This window comes from Morone saxatilis, unplaced genomic scaffold (genome assembly GCF_004916995.1).
Source record: "Morone saxatilis isolate NCDOM2014 unplaced genomic scaffold, NCSU_SB_2.0 Contig5, whole genome shotgun sequence".
Taxonomy (NCBI): Eukaryota; Metazoa; Chordata; class Actinopteri; family Moronidae; genus Morone; species Morone saxatilis.
The window spans coordinates 7297521-7317409 of NW_023340095.1; the positions used below are offsets into that span (position 1 = coordinate 7297521).

Genomic DNA, 19889 nt, shown 5'->3' on the forward strand with positions numbered 1-19889 from the left:
CACACACACACACACAGAGTTCAGGAGAGCGGATGTGCAAGAGCAATGAGGTACTAAAAGCTGTCCATGTCTTTATATACCTGTGTTTTTGTGTCCGCTGCAGACCAGTGTGTTGTGGATGGTCTGACTTATGAGGTAAACGAAACCTTCACCAAACAACATGAGGAAGGCTACACGATGAACTGTACCTGCTTTGGACAAGGGCGTGGCCGCTGGAAGTGTGATGCCATTGGTAAGTTTACCATGTTACAGGCTTACATCTTACTGGCTGCACCATTTTTAGTTTTATTTTTTTATCCCATCTACTTAACTAACTTAACCAGCTGTATAGAAGGTAAAGGAATGGAAATGGACAAGAGAAAAGAGTAATCCCTACGCGCGCTTGCACAATTGCTATTGGTTGTGATAATTTGGTATATCTATGTGCATGTGTCACTTCCACCCTTTCACGGAGATATGCACCCTTTTAATTTTGAGTTCTTGTTGTAAATAGTAATATTTACAACCACGTCAGGCCCTGAACTGTAAAGAATGATATTTTAGGGGAACAGCATTTGTTGATGATCTCCTGTTGCATTACTTGGGTTTTGTGTGACTCTGCCCTCAGACCAGTGCCAGGAGCCGGAGACGAGAGCCTTCTATCAGATCGGAGAGTCCTGGGATAAAGTCATCCAAGGAATCATGTACAAGTGCTATTGCTATGGCAACGGCATTGGAGAGCTCAGCTGTGAGCCCCAGCAATCCTACCCTGGTAAGATGTTAAATATACATTTAGGTTGTTATGATGCTGTATATGCTGTTAGACAGATCAGAGATTTTGGTATATCAGGTGGCAATGCTGCATATAAATCAAGACTTGAAGGAGCTTGAGTTGACGGGTATATATTCATTTTAACTAGGAAAGCCAGGTAGATGACGATGAAACATGAAAACTGGTGTAGTAGGGTAATGAATGGACAAAATGTTCACAGGAGCAAAATGTTTGTTTAAGTCACCTCGGAAATGAGGCCCTTGACTTTGATGTGAAAGAGGCAGAAATGGGAGGGGGTGTGATTTCCTCCTTTTACAGATACACCCCCCCCCACTTTGAGCCTTTGTTCTTGCTAGCATGTGGTACATCCCCTGTGCTGTTGCCACAGCTGTACAAAACACCAGAGTGCATGTGTGTGCATACACCCACCTCCAGACACACACACCTACCACATGCACACCTTAAAAGCCTGTTGAACAACAGTTTTCAATTTTGTGGATTTTAGCAATCACTTAAAGTTTAATCTTATGTTTAAGAGTTTAAGCCCTTAGCCGGGCTCCTTCAGTCATGCTTCACTGCACAACATTAGGCATGATGGTTAAGTTACCCCATTCCTGATCACTTGAAACCAAGCTGGGCTAGATAGGGTCACTGCACACCAACCTTTTAGAACACAGTTCTGTCTTGACTTAAAGTTTCCTGTAGGTCTGTAGGTTATGTAGGTCTGTGTCCTTTCACAGGCTCACTAGCATTTGGCCTCCTTTGTCATTACAACTGACCATGTTTGCTACCCAGTCTGGAATTTGTAAAAACTCCAGGCACTTTCCTTTCTGGATTTTTTCATTGGTTAGAGTTAGATACAGTCCCTGTTAAGTTGTAAGACATTCCTATTTCTCTTTAGCTTTGTGTATAATATGAATATGCATAAATATGTCAAATGTGTGCATATGTGGAAACAGAACTTTCAGGTGGGACATGTCTTATGTAAAGTAACTGTTACTTGTTTGCTCTGTGTGTGAGGCAGGTTGACAAGTGATACAAAATGTAGGGCACTATTCTGCCATAAGTGGCTATAATAGCAACCAGCTGTGAACTTGCTGTGTGTGTGTGTGTGTGTGTGCGTGTGCCTCGGCATGCAAAATACAGCATGCTAAGATTTAAGGGCACAAGAGGCAAATCCAGACCCCAAGTCAGTTGGCTTACTGGGTAAAACACCATAAAAGGTAAAAATGGGAAACCCAAGTGAAGGCTTTTTTAAAGGTTTTCACAAGTGTACATTGATAAGATCTTCTCCAAAAAAGTTTTCTTTTCTGCCGTCTGTGTTTATCTCTCCTTGTCTGGGGTGTTATTTAATCTTTTGGGGCTTTTCTTATTGTTAGGCTGACTCTCAGCATTACTTCCCTTTACTGTGGTCCTTATCACGCATCTGTCTGTATCAAGAATGAATGTTTTGTCTATGTGCAAGTAAAGGGGTGGGTGTGGTGTGTGGGTGTGTGTGTGGGTGAGGCGTCGGTGTGTGTCGTGTGTGGTGTGGTGTGTGCTGGTGTGTGTGCTTGTATGTTACACAGATGTGTGTATGCAATGCAGGGAGACTGTGCATGTTTGTACATGCAGTATATCCACTGCAAGTGTGCATCCGTTTTCATGCGCGTCCCACATCTGATTCTATGTAACCCTTACCCTCGCCATTGGCCTGTGGGTCTGTAATAGGCAGTAATTGGTCCCAGATTGTTTTTGAGGTTTGTGTATCTGCTAGCAACTTCTGGTTAACCGAGCCACTTGCTCAGAAACTTTGATTACAGGTCTGCTATTTGGAAAAGCGGTTAGAAAACCTCAGTTCTTTATAGAAGCTACCAGTTTCTATCAGCACAGCTCATGTCAGGAGTCTGCTCACCACATGACTTCTGTTTACATTAAAGATGACTTGATACCCTTTTCTCATTTCCGAAACCAGTATAGTAACTACAATTTTAATCTTCTGCTGATGTCAATTTTCTTCTTTTGTATCTACTGACCTGCTAAGCCTTTAATATTCCTTCTATTATTCCCTGCTTTGTCTCGTAAATTGATACACTTCAGTCTGGGCTGCAACTTTATGCAATACAGAACCCAAGTTTATCCAGTGTGCTGTCAGATGTGGTAATGACACAATATACACGTTTTCCAAGGAATCCAGTAACAGACGTGGGACAGCTGTTAAATGCTGTTTGGCAGCGTGTAGCGAGACTTGAGGAGTTCCGTTAAGCCTTAAAGCTGACATTTCTAGGACTGAAAAGGGACTTGTCCAACACAAGATAATAATTTCTGCATCACGTTCACAATCAATTTTCTTACACTTCTTAATTACTCCCAACAAATTTTTATTTTTATTCCATTTCCATATAAAGTAAATGCTGCTTTTTCCCGAATTAACTTTTAATGAACTCCAGCATATGTCTATTCAAGAGAACAGGGAAGGTTAGAAAACATGAGGAAATGGAGAAGGTTAAGGAGTAAATAGAGAAAGTAGAGTAAAAGTTTTCTCCCCTCGAACTGTAGAAATCTGGCCTGGAATCTCACAGGGACATGTTAGTTTTTCCTCACTCTTTCTGTGTTCTGTTCAGGAAAATACTGCTGCACACTCACTGATACTCACTCACTGTTAAGCCGGGTTATGTAAAACTACAAGTTTTGGAAATTTCTCCGACTGTAGAAGAACCAGTATGTAGCCATGTTAGATTTTATGCCTGCTTGTCAAATTTAAGATATTTGATATTTACAACATTGAAATATCTGTGCACAATATTACATTATGATGATATTTTTACTCTCTATATAACTGGTTACCGTTTTGTCTTTGTTCTTTCTCTCTCTCAGGTGGTAACCGTCCTGTCCAGGTGATCATAACAGAATCTGGAAACCAGCCCAACTCCCACCCTATTCAGTGGAACGCCCCACAGTCTGCTCATATCACCCAGTACATCCTCAAATGGAGAGTGGTGAGTTTTGTTATTGAGAATCACAATTAATAAAGAAATGACCCCATGTCTGGCTCATCCCTTCACTAGACCTGGCGCATTCTTTATTGACATTCAAATTTGCAGTTAAATTAACTTTTATTTGTGTAGCGCCAAATCACAACAGAAGTTATCTCAGGACACTTTTCAAATAAAGCAGGTCTAGACCGTACTCCTTATAAAATATTTACAGAGACCCACAATTCCCACCATGAGCAAGTACTTGGCGATAGTGGCAAGAAAAAACTTCCTTTTAAGAGGCTGAAACCTCGAGCAGACCCCAGCTCTAGGTGGGTGGCCAGTTGGGGTTAGAGAGAGAGAGACATTCAACTCCTTCTCTGCATGCTAAGCTTTAAGACACACTCGCAGCTTCTTCTTTTTTCTAACGTCCTTTATCACATCTTACAGAAAAACACCCAAACCCCATGGAGAGAGGTGTTGATCCCTGGACATCTTAACTCCTACACGATCTCCGGTCTGAAGCCAGGCATAACATACGAAGGCCAGCTGATCAGCGTGCTGCGGTTTGGACGCCAAGAGCTCACACGCTTCGACTTTACCACCACTTATGGATCACGTGAGTTGTGGGCGTTGACAGATCTCATCACTGGTTAACCGACAGTATTGTCTGTTAAGGCATGGTCGTCCTATATTCTGCATATCATTGCTTAATGATATTGAAGACAGAGGTCTGAAAATTGCTTCCAGCATCATGAAATTATGATTGTCTTGCATCTTTTTTCTTTGTTAATTTAAACCAGGAATTCCTCAATGAGATGTAAAAAGCTCTTTTTCAGATTGGTCAGCGCTGCCAGTTGTGATCTCAGAGGCAGCAAGTAGCCAGCTCTTATATTTTCCATTTCTGTTTCTCCTGTAGTTGCTACATCACAAGGCGAGACCACACCGCCTCCGCCTGTGGTTGACATCTCAGAGTCGGTGACCGAAATTACCTCCAGCAGCTTCGTCATCTCCTGGGTTTCCGCCTCCGACACAGTTTCTGGTTTCAGAGTAGAGTATGAGCTCAGTGAACAAGGACAGAGCACTGGACAACCCATGGTGCTAGGTAAGTCCAGATATACACATATACAAACATTGTTAGCAGCTTTAAAATATTCCGATGATGTTGATACAATTGATCTTTTTCCTATCAGACCTGCCCCGTACAACTACCTCAGTGAACATTAATGAGCTTCTACCCGGGCGGAAGTACACTGTTAACGTCTACGAGGTCACAGATACTGGAGAGGACAACCTCATTCTTACTACTTCCCAAACTACTGGTTAGTAGCCATATACACACACTGTCTCTCATTTTCCAATCCCATCTCTCTTCTGTAATATTCCTTGTCATGCTCATCTAAGGTGCAAAAATTACAGCTGCTAGAATTAAATATTGTTTTGAATCCCAGACCTGCAAACGTGTGCTAGGAACTACAAATCAAGTGATCTTTAAAAAAATAAAAAAAATAAAAAGTGCAATATTCTCTCACACTTTATGTTCAATTTTGTCCACAGCACCTGATGCTCCCATTGACCATGAAGTGGAGGATGTGGGAGAGACTTCCATTATGATCAGCTGGGAAAAACCACTGGCTCCCATCACTGGTATGCTATGACAATATTGCCAGTCACAGCCAAAATCTAATTGCCATTCTGTTGCTAATTTGAATCTCTGCTGTGCAGGCTATCGAGTCGTCTACACTCCATCAGTAGAGGGTGAAAGCACGGAGCTGACTCTCCCTGACACAGCTACGTCTGTGACTCTGAGTGACCTCCGACCTGGGAAGATGTACAACATCAGTATCTATGCTGTGGAGGACAGCCTGGAGAGTGAGCCTATCTTTGTACAGGTCAACACCTCTGGAGATCCACTGCCAGGTAAAAGACAGAGATGAGTAAAACAAATGGGACCTAATGGGTGGGTGGGACAAAGTCAAAGACCAATTTGATGGATTACAATTTTTCTTCTTGCTTGTGTGTGAGTATTTATGTTTTTGTTGCATAGGTTTTTTTGTTTTACTCTCTACCACTATCTCAAAACTTGTGTCTGTGTAGTCCTCTAGCGTCCAGAGAACCACTGTGTACCTACAAAGGTGTACGTACGTGTTAAAACCTTTGGGGTAATATTGGTGTCTTCCCAGAGATTAAATTGCATCTACTGGGAGAAAATTGCTGGCCTTTTGGTCTAATAATTTTATTAGTATCTGGAGGGTGACGCAGAGATTATTAGGTTATGGGAAATTCTGTCCTTATTTCTGTTGGCACTGGGAGCTGGTGTGCAGTGTCCAAAAATCTGCTTCTGTAGTGATTTTGATCTTTAAATATCAGCATTTGATCCTGCGTTCCCCTCCCTCCTGCTCTGCTATATGTTCTTGTGAATTTTACTTATTCCTCTTGCCATAAGGGCACCCACCAGAATCAACCTGCAAGTCATCCTGTGGCCTATTCACTGATTTATCGAGAAGTTTCCAATTCCCTATACTAGAATTAAGGACTTTTCCAATGGAAAGTGAAGTCATTGAGTTCACAGCTGTTGGGCTCCTTTTCTGCTCGACTGGAGTTATGTAAAAGTTCTCAGTCTGCCAGGTCGAACATGCTGTTGGGCCAGTCGAACAGATGCTGGAAATGTCTGTGTGTGTGTGTGTGTGTGTGTGCTCGTCAGTACAGTCTGTGTGATGGAATAAAGATTTATGACCTAGTTGAGAGTGTGTGTTGCCATCTTTGGCCCGCCAAATGTACACCATTACAATGAACAAATTCTGCACATGATAATTGGCTGCGAGCTGCAATCGCCACAGAACCGGTTGTAGAGTCGGTTCCAAGTGCTCACTTCATTCATCACCATATGACACGTTATTATATAATCATTCTTTCTAAACTGTAAAGTTGCATTTAACCAAACCAATACACATTTATACCTGACAAAAGGTCAATGCACAGCCCTGACACGGCTAATTTCTTTTCTTTTCATTTCTTTTTTCACTCCTTCCCCTATCTCTTCATCTTATTTTCTCATCTCATCTCTTACTTTTATAGGCCAAGTATGTTTTTTTTTTCTTTCCTTTGCACTCTGTCCAGCTCTTCTTTATTGCCGTTGATCACATTAAGATGTTGGTGTGTTCTGCCATCTAGTCGGTCCAACATATGATGCAGTGTAATGGTTTGGCACTTTGTTTGCAAAAAATTTGTGAACATGGTTGTACACTTATTTAATTATGCATGAATAAACCATTGTGTGTTTAGATGATATGCAGCATAAAAGCAAGTTTTGTAGTGTTTGTTTTTGCAAAGGTATTCAATGACGTATAAAAGGGTTATTTGTAAATCATGTTTTTAATCTGTTGCACAGCCATTAGGTCATGAAATTATTTTAAGATGTATTTGGACTTGATTTTCCCATACCTTACCTTGTTTAGCAGATAATATTTGAACGTGACCCAAGTAGTTTTCCATTTTATTGACTGTTTAAGGTAGTAAGAGGCATCAACTTATTTTTTTTACAGTAAAGGACTGAAAGTGACACTTAAAGCATCCAAACAACATGCTCTCATCTAAGTTTAAATTTAGTATTATGGCAAGTTATGAGTCTTTCCCTCATAAATGACATATTTCACCATGCATTTCAACTTTATGTCCAACAGCTGCATCAGAGTTATTCCAGTTATTCAGTGAGAGAATAGTCGTCATTCACAGTTAGAATTCAGCACTGATATAAATCTTCTCCAATGCATGTTTCCTTAAGCTAGAGAAAGGGGAAGACATTATGGCACAAGCATTATGATTACCCATATGTACTGGGTGAGCAACTTTCATGCATGGGATGCCATGTTTGGGACACATTATCTGTTTAATACATGAATAGAATATTTTATTTATTAAAATGTCCTTTAATCTAAACTTAACTTAAAACTTTAACGCTAAGTTGTTGTTTTTTTTTTCCTGTCCACATATGAAGTGGCCTCTCCCACAGACCTGCAGTTCTTCGAGGTGTCGGATAAAAACATCGTTCTGACCTGGACCAGCCCAACCAGCGATGTTTCAGGTTACCGGGTCACTGTCGTCCCTGTTGACGAGTCTGGTTCTCCGCAGAGGGAGATGACTCTGCCAGTCAGTCAAAACTCCTACATTGAAGTAACACATCTACAGCCTGGAACACTGTACCGCTTTAACGTCTACACCATTCACAATGGAGAGGAAAGTTTTCCGCTTGTTGGGGAGCAAACTACAAGTAAGTATGTGGACAGGAAAGTGAGTAGTCACACAAAAAATAAATTGAAACTAGCAGCTGTGTGGATGATTGGAAAACAGTCTAGACTTTCATGGACACTTGTGTGCTTTGGAAAATGGTCGTCCTTAATGATAGTACAAAAAATTATTTGTACATAATGAGCAAAAATTCTGGACTTCAACTTTAACTCTGCTTTTTGACGTCTCTCTCTTTTTAGAGCCCGATGCTCCAACAGATATCCATTTCACCAACGTGACTGAGGACAGTGCTGTTATGGCGTGGTTTGCCCCACGTGCCAAAATCACTGGCTACCGGCTCTTCCTCACTGTTGAGGGCTCGACCCCCAAGCAGCTGCGCCTGCCTGCCCGCCTCTCTCAGTACACCCTCCTCAACCTGAAGCCTGATACAGAGTATACTGCTACTCTACATGCAGAGCAGGATAATACACTGAGTAAAGGAGAGAGCGCTATATTTACCACAAGTGAGTGTCTGGTGCATATACTAATGAGTTACTGTGTATATGCTCAAAGGGTGCTTGTGTTTTCTTGAGCAGTTTATCGTATGATATTTGTTTGACAAACTTTTCAGTGTATTTTAAAGTGTTATGTTACATTTGTCATGTAGAATACATGCACAAAATATTGCCATTGGTAGGCTTTACACTGGCTTTATGGAATCTTGGAAACAAACAGTTATGTGCGATCTTTTAGATGTATACACTGGGAGATGCTTGGGTCTTCTTGCGTACCATGACACAAAAACTGATCAGAACACGCTTTTACTCTCTGTGTGTTTGCAGCCCTGCCAATGGGCAATGCTCCTCATTTCAGCACTGATGTGACTGACACCTCCATTATAATCTCCTGGACTCCAGTTCCCCGCATTGAATACAAGGTACACTCACTGCAAATACATAACATTCAAAGTGTTTTTTTCTATTTCTATTTATTATATAAATGTAACCATGTTTCCTATTTTGTCCTTTAAAAAACAACAACCTTATTGTCTTCATATGCAAATTATGTACTTCCATTTGATGTGGAAAGCACATTCCAGTAACTCTCAGTTTAGGTTAGGCCCCATTGGGGTTAGATAACACAGGGACCACAGAACTCAGCGATTAATATGATTGGTCAGAATATGTAACACTAGGGATGAGAATGTTCTGCTGGCTTCCATGTTCTTGGGAAAACATTAGCCTCTGACCTTTACCTCCTGTACCCCCAATCTGTGTCTCTCTCTCTGCTGTCTCTCTAACACTATCTGCATTTATCTTGTAGTTGACAGTACGGCCCAGTCAAGGGGGAGAAGCCCCCAGAGACGTGACCTCTGACTCTGGGAGTATTTATGTTTCCGGTCTGACTCCGGGAGTGGAGTACACCTACAGTGTCCAGCCAATCATAAACGGCCATGAGCAGGGAACCCCAATCACACGCCGAGTTGTCACACGTAAGAATAAACCAATAAATATTGACTCTGTCACCTTTTGTTCTTTTGTACCTCTCATTGCTTGCTGTTTTCTCTGTTCCTCCAATGTTTATTTTTTATTTTACTATTATTCCCCCCTCTGACTCTTCTTTTTCTTCGTCTCCAGCTCTGTCTCCTCCCACTGATCTCAACCTGGAATCAAACCCAGGCACTGGAGAGCTCACAGTCCAGTGGAACGGGGCCAGTACACCAGGTACACACACACCAGATGTTCATGAAAAACAAAGTATTTAGTCACATTGAGCATACATCAATAAATCAGTCAACAACGTAATAGTATGCCTCTCATAAATGTTCTTTTTATAACATTTTTTAGAGCAACTTGATTAATTTCTTCTCCACTTTGTTCATTGATTTATCAGTCAGTAAGCTACTAGTCTCTTAAGACATTGCTAATCTGATTTTTGTTGAAACAACTATTTAACCTTCCTTTTTTTTCTTTCTCCAACTCTCTCCCTCCAAGACATCACTGGCTACAGAGTGACATGCACTCCCACCAATGGGCAGCAAGGAAACAGCGTGGAGGAGTTTGTAGAGGCAGGTCAGAACTCCTGCACCCTGGAGAACCTCAGTCCAGGAGTGGAGTACAACGTCAGTGTTGTTACTGTTAAGGATGATATGGAGAGCACCCCTGTATCAACTACCATTACACCAAGTGAGTTTTTATGGGTTTTTTGAGACCATGGGGAATGAATATTCAACTGTCAGGGAGTCTGGCCTGATTATGATCATTTTGTTTGGGAAACTTATGTAGTCAGGTAAGATCAAACTGTCATTCACAGAAGCCCCATTTTTAAATTAACACATTATGTTGAAAGTTAATGTTAAAATGACACATTAGCTTTCAATAATAAACGGATGCTACCTCTGCTCTGTTAGCATCACTGCTCTTAGCATCAGCAGCTGAGAGGCTATGCAAAACTACCAGGACTGTTTTGCAACACTAATGCACACTATTTCCTGTGTATATATTAAAAAATGTTCAATGGAAACGCTTCATTGAACAGTTGAAACCTCACTAGATGGTGATATATACCAGGAAATGAATTAGCTCTTCCATTGGTGGGATATGCTGAATATCTCACCCTACTGGAAGACTATTTTCATTGCTCGCTTTGACCACTGCTCCTTTCTTTTTGTCTGTTGTTTTCCTCTTTGTGGCCCTTGTGTCCATCCCTTTCCTTCCACCTTTGTTTGTTTCGCGTTTCTGTTGTCCCCTCTCTTTCTTTCATCTCCACTACACCCCTTCCTTTCAATCCTCCCTTCCACCTACCCAGATGTCCCACAGCTGACGGACCTCACCTTTAACGACGTGAGCGATACCACCATCAGCCTCCGCTGGTCACCGCTCAACACCACAGCCATCACTGGTTACAGGATCACAGTGGTGGCAGCCGGCGAGAGTGTACCCATCTTTGAAGACCTGGTTCTGCCAACAACTGGTCATTATACTGTCTACGGACTGGAGCCTGGTATTGACTATGACATCAGTGTGATCACTGTGACGGAGAATGGCGAGAGCGAGCCCACCACAGTCACTCAGCAGACCTGTAAGATTCATGTTTCTACCAAACCAAAAAGAGTTCCTTTACTACTAATATCATTGAAAGTACATGCATTTTATTGTTGGAAGAGCCATTCAATTATAAATAGGAATACCAATCTGTCATAAATATCATTTAGGCAGATAGGGAGTGTAATTTGAATTGCCTGCGAGGGAGTCACAAATCACATTGTGTGTGCGCTGAGTTATATAATGTAATAAGGCTCTTATTAACCCTAAGACATGCGTCTTCAAAGTAAACCTTTTAAGTTGCTGATGTAATTTCACTGCATGCTGTATTGTCAGTTTAATAATCCTCTTTGTGTGTGTACGCATGGACATCTGTTTTTAGTTGAGGGTTTTTTTTTATCATCCTGAGGCTCATTTTGCCCCCTAATGCAAACACTGCTTGTTCTTTCACTTTTAAGATGTCGTAAAACTTCAGACTTTACACTGACACACACATAAAACACAGACTCTTCCCTTTAGAAAAGGCAGAGTACTTTAAGTCATGTTGTTTCTCTTTATAACTTTTTTACAATTTATTATAAGTTAAAGGTGGACCACCTTTAACTTCAGCAATAACAACTCTTATAAATCTACCATGATCTTTTGAATATAGCCTGAATCAATCTGCTCTCTCTTTTTAATAGCTGTACCAGCTCCCACTGATCTGGGCTTTGGCCAGGTTGGGTCAGACAATATAGAAGTCACCTGGGTCTCTCCCCGTGTCCCTAACCCTGCTGACATCAACAGCTTCCTCATCAGGTATGAAGAAACATAATGTTCTTAAAGCTCACTGTTGTTTATTTATGATTTACTCTTGAATACAGAGTGATTTTAGTAAACCCATATGTGAAAAACATAACTGACTCCATGTTTTTGGTGTTCTTATTATTCAGGTATCATCCCATTGATGATGAAGATGACATTACAGAAACCAGCGTACCAGGCAGGAGTAACAACGTGGTGCTAAGGAGTAAGTCATAGCAAAAATACAGAATAAATAACAACACAGACACACAAACGACTACATTTGTATTTATGTCTTTTTTACTGTCCACAGACTTGCTGCCAAACACAGAGTATCTGGTGAGCGTGATGTGTGTTTATGAGCAGAGAGAGAGCTCACCACTTGTAGGCACCCAGAAAACAGGTTAGTCTTGCTGGAAAGATTATTTAAATGCTAATATTTAGGAGACCTGGACCTTCATGCAGCCTTTTCTGTCTCCCAACCTTCTTCAGCTCTGGATTCACCAGTTGGCCTGCGCTTCTCTGAGATCTTCACCAACTCCTTTACCATCCACTGGCTTGCACCCCAGAGCAAAATCACCGGTTACCGTATCCGTTACCAGATGATCAGTGGTGGGAGAGCCAAGGACGAGAGGCTGCCCCCTTCCAGGAACCACTTTACCCTGACAGGACTCACTCCAGACACTGAATATTTGGTCAACATCTACGCAGTGAGCAGGACGCAAGAGAGCCTACCGCTCAGTGGGAAACAGAAGACAAGTATGAAATCCTGATTTAATACTTGATTTCCTCCAGTTAATATATTAATAATATTAATATTATAAATGTTGTTTATTTATTTTTTTGTCTCTGGATTTTCACTCTCTCTCCAGTTTCTGATGCTCCCACAGAACTAGAAGTGCTAGACTCCTCCCCCACCAGCATCACCGTCCGTTGGGACGCTCCACCTGTCACTGTGCGCTACTACAGGATCACTCATGGAGAGTCCGGTGAGCTGCTCATAATGGCTTTTTCTATTTCAAACAGTGTCCATTTACGGTGTAAATTTTGTATTTGGAAATTGCTGAAAGACTAACTTTTATCACATTGTCAATCTTTATCCAGGAGGTCATAGTAACCCTAAGGAGTTCACAGTCCCTGGCTCTCAGTCCACTGCCACAATCACTAACCTGAAGCCTGGCACTGACTACACCATCACTGTCTATGCTGTAACTGGTAGAGGAGACAGCCCCGCTTCCAGTACTCCAATCTATGTCACACACAAGACAGGTACAGGCACACACAGTCACCCATTTTTGTGATTATCCCGCCTCCTTCTATTTCCACTCAGTGCTCTTTGTATTCTTCCTCTCTTAGGCGTTGACTCTCCCTCTGAAATGGAGGTGATGGATGTGAAGGACAACAGTGTCACAGTGAAGTGGAGCCCTGCCCAGGGCCCAATCAAGGGATACAGGGTGACTGGGGTCCCCAGAAATGGACAGGGGCCATCTTTCACTGAGGTGGTGGCTCCAGGTATAGTGTTTGACTAAACTTCCTTGTATGTAGTGTTTTGTTAGTATTTTAAAGCTTGGTTAGCTATAAACATTTAATCTTTTAAACGTATTAAAACTAAAATCTACTGTATTAATATATCTTTCCTTTTCTTTTCCAGACCAGACAGAGATTACTTTCTCAGGACTGATGCCCACAGTAGAGTATGTTCTGAGTGTGTACGCTCTTGGACAAGATGGAGAGAGCTCTCCAGTGGTGGTGAATGCTTTAACAAGTAAGGATTTATAGAGAGATATTTGTGAAATATTGTCTGTCAGACTTTCACAAATTGAAAAACAACCTACTAACCTCTCCCCCTACTTCTCCAACCCCACCACCTTGCTACCCTTTTAGATGTAGACCATCCCAAGGACCTGACCTTCTCAGATATCGACTCCACCTCACTGCGAATCACCTGGGACAGTCCAGAGGGAATTGTTACATCTTACCGGGTCTTGTATTCAAGTCCAGAGGAGGGTGAGAGAGAGCTGCGCCCTGCTCCCAGAGGAGATGCAGAGTCCACTATTATCTATGGTCTGCAACCCGGCACTGAATACACTGTGAAAGTCATTGCTGTGCATGATGACACAGCCAGCACACCACTAGTGGGGACACAAGCTACAGGTATGGAAGGAAATTGGTTCTAGATGTTACATACAGATACAGATAAGAAAAAGTGAATTAAAATGAACAGTTATGTCTTTCCTCCCCCCAGCCATCTCAGCCCCGACCAACCTCCAGTTCTCCCAGGTTAGCCCTACCTCTTTCACTATGCGCTGGGCTGTTCCGGGTCAGGAAAACCGACTAAGTGGTCTAACGGGCCTCACTGGCTACCGTGTGGTGGTGAACCCAAAGAACAAGAGCGGCCCTACCAAAGAGATCAACTTGGCCCCAGACACCACACAGGCAAACATCCCTGGACTCATGGTCAGTGTGGCTCTGTGAATGTGCATGAATTACCATTGCTTTTTTTGTCTCTTGAAAGTAAGTTTTAAGTGAGTGTAAGTGCAGTAAAACTATGCCATTTTTGCATGAAAATGGACTTAAAGAGACGTCCATCACGGCGCATGTTATCCCATTGGATCTCCATTACATTGCAACAATAGCAGAACTAAGAAAAAATGTGCAACATAGATTATATAGTAGTACATTTTTATGCCCTAGTGAAATAATTTGGGAAAAATTGCTGCCTAAAACACAGGAAATCAATATAAACACCCTTATGTGGTCAACTACAACTTACTAGAAAGTTCTAGCCCTGGCTTTAGCACAATCACATGTGCACTAACAAACACACACAGAGACACAAACACTTACTGATCTCACAGATCATAACTCACAGACAAAAAGAAAGTTATAGGCAGACTCATACTTCTGGGTACATATGCATACACATGTAGAAACAGTTGTTATTGTACCTTCAGCCAGCATACTTAAAATTAGTCCCATGGAGACTGTGTAACACTGTGAGAGACTGAAGTCTTTTTTTCTCCTTTTCTCCATCTCCTTTAGGTTGCAACTACCTATGAAGTCTATGTTTATGCCTTGAAAAACTCTCTGACCAGCAGGCCAGTCCAAGGAGAGGTCACCACTCTGGAGAGTGAGTATCTAACTAAATTCTGACAGATGAATGCATTGATTTCATATGTGAAAACTGAGAGGTGACGTTTTTGTTACAGTAAAGGTTTTTGTGCTTGCCACTCTTGTCTTTATTCCATCATTACAAAATATTTACTCTTACTCCATGGTCTTTCTCAACCTTATTTTCTCTCTCCTTCCTCCTCGTCCTAAAGATATCAGCCCCCCTCGTCGTGTGCGTATCTCTGATGTTAACGACTCTGCCATCACTCTGACCTGGCGCTCCAAGACAGAAATCATCTCAGGCTTCCTGGTTGAGGCCACTCCCACCACCTCCTCTACCGGCTACATACCCATTCAAAAGACCATAAGCCCTGACTTGCGTTCATACACTATTACAGGTACATACATATGAGAATCTAAAGCATTTAAATGCACAAAGATGTTGTGTACTGTAAAATAATAAAGAACTACGTACACTATATGCAAGAATCAACATCCGATTCTTAGTATTACTACACAGAGGCACACACATTCGCCTCACTAACCTGTCACTGTGTCTTCACTTCAGGTCTGGAGCCAGGTACCAATTACAAGATCAACATCTATACACTGAAAGGGAATGGACGCAGCCCACCTCTCACTCTCACTGCCACCACAGGTAACCATTAATCTCTATCCTACAGTGTCAGTCAAGAGTAGTATATCACTTTGAGTGTGACATGTTACACCTTTGCAGCATGCCAAGAAATATTTATTTATGTATATTATATATGTAATACTTTATCGGAGTGGAATACTGAAATGTATTTATGTATTAATTCAGAAAAACAAAGATGATTGCAGCTTGATCTTAGTAGAACTTCATAAAGTCTGCTTCAAATATTAGAAGGAAAATATGAGAAAGTGGCATTATTTATGAATACTTACTTGCTTGTCTGTCTCCCCCAGCCAAACCAGTGGTCATCCCACCCACCAATATCCGCTTCACCTCCCTGAACCCTAGCAGCATCTCTTTCACCTGGGAGCCGTCCCACAGTCCAGGGGTTACTGGGTATTATGTCACCTACGAGGAGGCCGGGGGTTTGCCTCGAGAAGTTACACCCAGACCCCATGCAGGCCAGAGCTACGCCATTATCAGTGGTGAGTGTAGAGCATGAGACTTACTGTACAGCAATGGTTTATTTTCCCTACATAAATCATATTCATTCCAATCCATATTTTACCCCTGGTCATAAACACCCCAACTGTAAATACATTGATGGAGAATGACAGATGTGCATAACGTTAGTGTATGTTTGGTCATAGGTCTGAAACCAGCGACAGAATATGTCATTAAGATTGTTGCCCTGCAGAATGCTTTGAGAAGCACACCTCTAGTGGGAAAAGCCAGAACACGTAAGTAGACCCATAAACCACCTGATAGCATGAATAGCCAATGCAAACTTAAGTGATTTTTTTTTTTCTTTTGTTAAAGTGTAGATTGCTACCATGTGAAAAATATTTAAGACACAGTGACAATGTCAAAAGGCATTTTCTATTCTACCTTCCTCTGTCATTTTGTAGAAAGGGCATTGAACCTTTCCCTTGCAAAGAGGAAAACAATATCATCCTTTCAGCTTAAATTATGATATTCTCAAAGGTATTACATACTACTAATACAACTATCTGCTATAAAGTCCTCCCATGAAGATGTTGATAAAACCATAAAATACAACATTTGGGCTGTTTTTGTATTACCGTCTTTCAGGAATTTTGCCAAGAATTGCACTAATTAGATGAAGGAATCTTGTTCCTCCACTCCAGGAGAGAATTTGGTCTGATTATGATTATTTATCATAATGCTATTGTAATGAAGAATAAACTTCTCTTACAGACATGGGTTTTTGTCCCATTGACCTGTTTTTAACTACATCAGTAATTTAAGCCATAACAGCACTATTTATTTCTGTTAGTAATTTTCTTTAACAAGTAAAAGTTTCCCTATGTTTAAGAGCTATGCTCTACTGCCCTCTGCTGGCTTTCTTCTCTAACACTAGAATTAGAATTACAGCATCTGGCCCCTTGACATTTATATTTTTATTTATATTCTTCCATACTAAACACTGATGTTAAGATGTGGTAAATCCACATCTTAATTGATGTTGAGATGAGCAAGTTAATGGGTTCCTTGTCGTTTGAGAAGCACAGTGGAAACACAACCGTCTTGTGTTTTTACCTGCTTAAAATTCTAGCTAGTGGATCTGTGCATTTGCTTTGCCTTGCTTGCTTTTAACAGCTAGCATACATATCTCTCTCAGAGCCAATTCATGATCTATTGGTCCCCGAGCTGCCACAGCTTCCTGTTCCTCACCGACCCAGCACTGACATCCTGGATGTTCCAGAAACCTTCAACGACAAGATGTAAGAACCTGGATAATCATACTGAAACTATTTGGCACAGAAATGCATTTTTTTTTTTTTTTTGCCACATGCTTTTTCCCATTCGCATATCGATTTCATTTTCTTTCCTCATCGCTCTCTTTCTGTGTCCAGTTTTGACTCCAACCATGTTCACTTGGCTGGTACTAGTGGCCAGAGCCAACCAGGCCAGCAGGGCCAGCACATCTATACAGAGTACCAGAACCTTGGCCCTAATAACGGGCTTCATGGCCCCTTCAGTGGACCAAAAGAAGGCCAGAGACCGACTCTGAGAGAACCCCTGGTCTATATTCCTGTTGCAGGCCCTGATGGAAACAGAGTACCCTTGGTTAAGGTGTGTGAGACTTCAATTATCTGTTGTAAATCTGTTTTAATAATGTTGTGAACACATTAAATGTGTTCACTACAATTTAGAGTTGCTCTAAGCCTCTGCACAAATAATATGTATCTGTAAAAATCTGTGTCAGTCATATTGCAATTACTGTTTTTAGGTTATAAAATGTTATCTTGATCAGGTCAAACAGGCGGCAGAAAACTGTGGTTTAAAATAAAACATCTCAGCTGATCTACTTCGTTTATATCATAGACAAAATGGTGAATGATTTTTTTTTCTTATTTAGAAATAAAGAACTTGAACATAAGCTAAACAGGAGGGTTGCCAGAAGTGTTAACATTTCTGGTGATTTTGTGACCTCACATTATCTCTGTACTGATGTTTGATGCTGTAGGTGAGCGACGGTCCTCTGCCAGGTCTTGCCTTTGGTTTCCCTGACAACGAAACTGAGTTGCCCCAAGAAGCACAGACAGTCACAACCATCTCCTGGCAACCCATTCCTCAGACCTCAGAGTATGAGGTGTCCTGCAACCCTATTACACACCTGGAGGAAAGGGGTTTCCAGGTATACACACACACACATAGTCACACACACATATGTAATGCTGGAGATGTAAGGACCACTTATTAACTTTCTCTCCCTCCATATAGATGCGTCTTCCTGGCACCTCCAACAGCGCCACACTGATCGGATTGACATCCGGAGCTTCCTATAACGTCGTAGTAGAGGCAATGAGGGGCGGAGCTAAAGAGAAGGTTTTGGAGGAAGTCGTAACCGTTGGCAATGCCGGTACATTATTCCACACTGACAAAGCGTGCTAAGAGAACTAGCATATTGTGTGTATCATCTGTCATAACAAGTTAGGACAAGGTAAAACACATAAGTTGGTTCTATTCTAATATATATATTTTTTTCTTCCACCCCTTAGTTCCAGGTGACATCCCCATTACCACCAACCGGGATGTGTGCTACGACACATTCACACAAACCTACCATGAGGTGGGCTCAGAATGGGAGCGCATGTCTGAGACGGGCTTCAAGCTGTGGTGCCACTGCCTGGGGCTGGGCAGTGGCCATTTTAGGTGTGATTCATCCAGTGAGTGGCTAAATAACCCCATCCCAGCATGCTTTGCAAACACACCATGGAATTAGAAATCATATAATTCCATGTGAATTACTCAAGAGGAATTTATAAGAGGAAATTAATATATCACATTCAGTCAAAACTAAAAAGACTTAAAAAAATGAATTTTTACATTGTACACATTATAAATTCCTTTGCTACAGTTCAAAAGCCATAGAATTGTATAGTTCACGTTCTATGTGAAGCAGCATGAAGTAATAAAATACTGGTATGGGCATACTGCCTTTTTTCTCGTATGTTATGTATAACTTTATATAGTGTTACAGGTTTTTAGGTTTTTCTACATAAATGCACCATAAATTGGTCATTTCTTTACTATGTACGAGCCTGTCTGTAGTCTGCCCATGTTGGTTTCTCTTCTCTGCCTTTGTTAACTGTGAGAACATCACATTAAGAGGCCAAAACGCTAAGCTAACTGACCAGCGTCAGTCTCAGTTATTTGTATTGTCCTAAGAGCTAACACGACAATACCAGAAACTGAGCTCACCTTCCATTCGCCATAGGTTCAAAGTCATTTTACTGTCTATGTCTGTGTCTGTCCCCCTCACTGGGACATTGTGTATATTCAACTGAGAACCAGTCAAAATCACTCCAGACCTGCATAATAAAAAGTGATCACATAAATGTATTATATGTATTATATTATGATGAAGAATTTTGCTGTGAATCTTTCTCTCCTGTGTGAAGACAAAAAGTTTGAACTTTTGAATAGTTTGGCTGCTCTCTACATTGACTAATGAACTTCTCTCATATATCCACTTCACCCTCCTTCCTCCTTCCTCTCATTCTGCTCACCTTTTGCCCTCCCCATCCTCTCCATTTCAATCCAACCTTCCTCCTTCATGCCATCCTCATGCATTTCTCTCATCCCTCCTCTGCTCTTCACTCCCTTTATCCTCTCGCTCGCTCGCTCTCTCTCTTTCTCTCTCTCTCTTTCTCTCTTTCTACCTTTCTGCCTGCTTTCAGAGTGGTGTCATGACAATGGCAATAACTACCGCATCGGCGAGAAGTGGGATCGCCACGCTGAGAACGGTCACATGATGAGCTGCACCTGCCTGGGAAATGGCAAGGGAGAATTCAAATGTGAACCCCGTAAGTATAGAATGACTGACACACACACAC

General features: G+C 41.5%; 1 protein-coding gene across 1 annotated transcript in view; it reads left to right on the plus strand.

Moving 5' to 3' along the window:
* The window catches only part of fn1a (fibronectin 1a), a 31663-nt gene that overhangs the window by 9551 nt on the left and 2223 nt on the right, over positions 1 to 19889 (plus strand). Inside the window, exons 11-46 of the mRNA XM_035676268.1 lie at positions 104 to 232; positions 608 to 751; positions 3608 to 3729; positions 4156 to 4324; positions 4625 to 4810; positions 4899 to 5027; positions 5263 to 5352; positions 5431 to 5625; positions 7703 to 7975; positions 8193 to 8456; positions 8775 to 8869; positions 9256 to 9424; positions 9570 to 9656; positions 9927 to 10118; positions 10741 to 11013; positions 11660 to 11774; positions 11909 to 11985; positions 12073 to 12162; positions 12252 to 12518; positions 12632 to 12748; positions 12864 to 13028; positions 13116 to 13271; positions 13411 to 13524; positions 13644 to 13913; positions 14005 to 14216; positions 14802 to 14889; positions 15083 to 15268; positions 15439 to 15528; positions 15819 to 16010; positions 16176 to 16265; positions 17168 to 17270; positions 17403 to 17622; positions 18017 to 18187; positions 18274 to 18412; positions 18552 to 18719; positions 19734 to 19859. Of these exons, the coding sequence (XP_035532161.1) occupies positions 104 to 232; positions 608 to 751; positions 3608 to 3729; positions 4156 to 4324; positions 4625 to 4810; positions 4899 to 5027; positions 5263 to 5352; positions 5431 to 5625; positions 7703 to 7975; positions 8193 to 8456; positions 8775 to 8869; positions 9256 to 9424; positions 9570 to 9656; positions 9927 to 10118; positions 10741 to 11013; positions 11660 to 11774; positions 11909 to 11985; positions 12073 to 12162; positions 12252 to 12518; positions 12632 to 12748; positions 12864 to 13028; positions 13116 to 13271; positions 13411 to 13524; positions 13644 to 13913; positions 14005 to 14216; positions 14802 to 14889; positions 15083 to 15268; positions 15439 to 15528; positions 15819 to 16010; positions 16176 to 16265; positions 17168 to 17270; positions 17403 to 17622; positions 18017 to 18187; positions 18274 to 18412; positions 18552 to 18719; positions 19734 to 19859 (5673 nt within the window). The remainder of the gene's footprint in view (positions 1 to 103; positions 233 to 607; positions 752 to 3607; positions 3730 to 4155; positions 4325 to 4624; positions 4811 to 4898; positions 5028 to 5262; positions 5353 to 5430; positions 5626 to 7702; positions 7976 to 8192; positions 8457 to 8774; positions 8870 to 9255; positions 9425 to 9569; positions 9657 to 9926; positions 10119 to 10740; positions 11014 to 11659; positions 11775 to 11908; positions 11986 to 12072; positions 12163 to 12251; positions 12519 to 12631; positions 12749 to 12863; positions 13029 to 13115; positions 13272 to 13410; positions 13525 to 13643; positions 13914 to 14004; positions 14217 to 14801; positions 14890 to 15082; positions 15269 to 15438; positions 15529 to 15818; positions 16011 to 16175; positions 16266 to 17167; positions 17271 to 17402; positions 17623 to 18016; positions 18188 to 18273; positions 18413 to 18551; positions 18720 to 19733; positions 19860 to 19889) is intronic.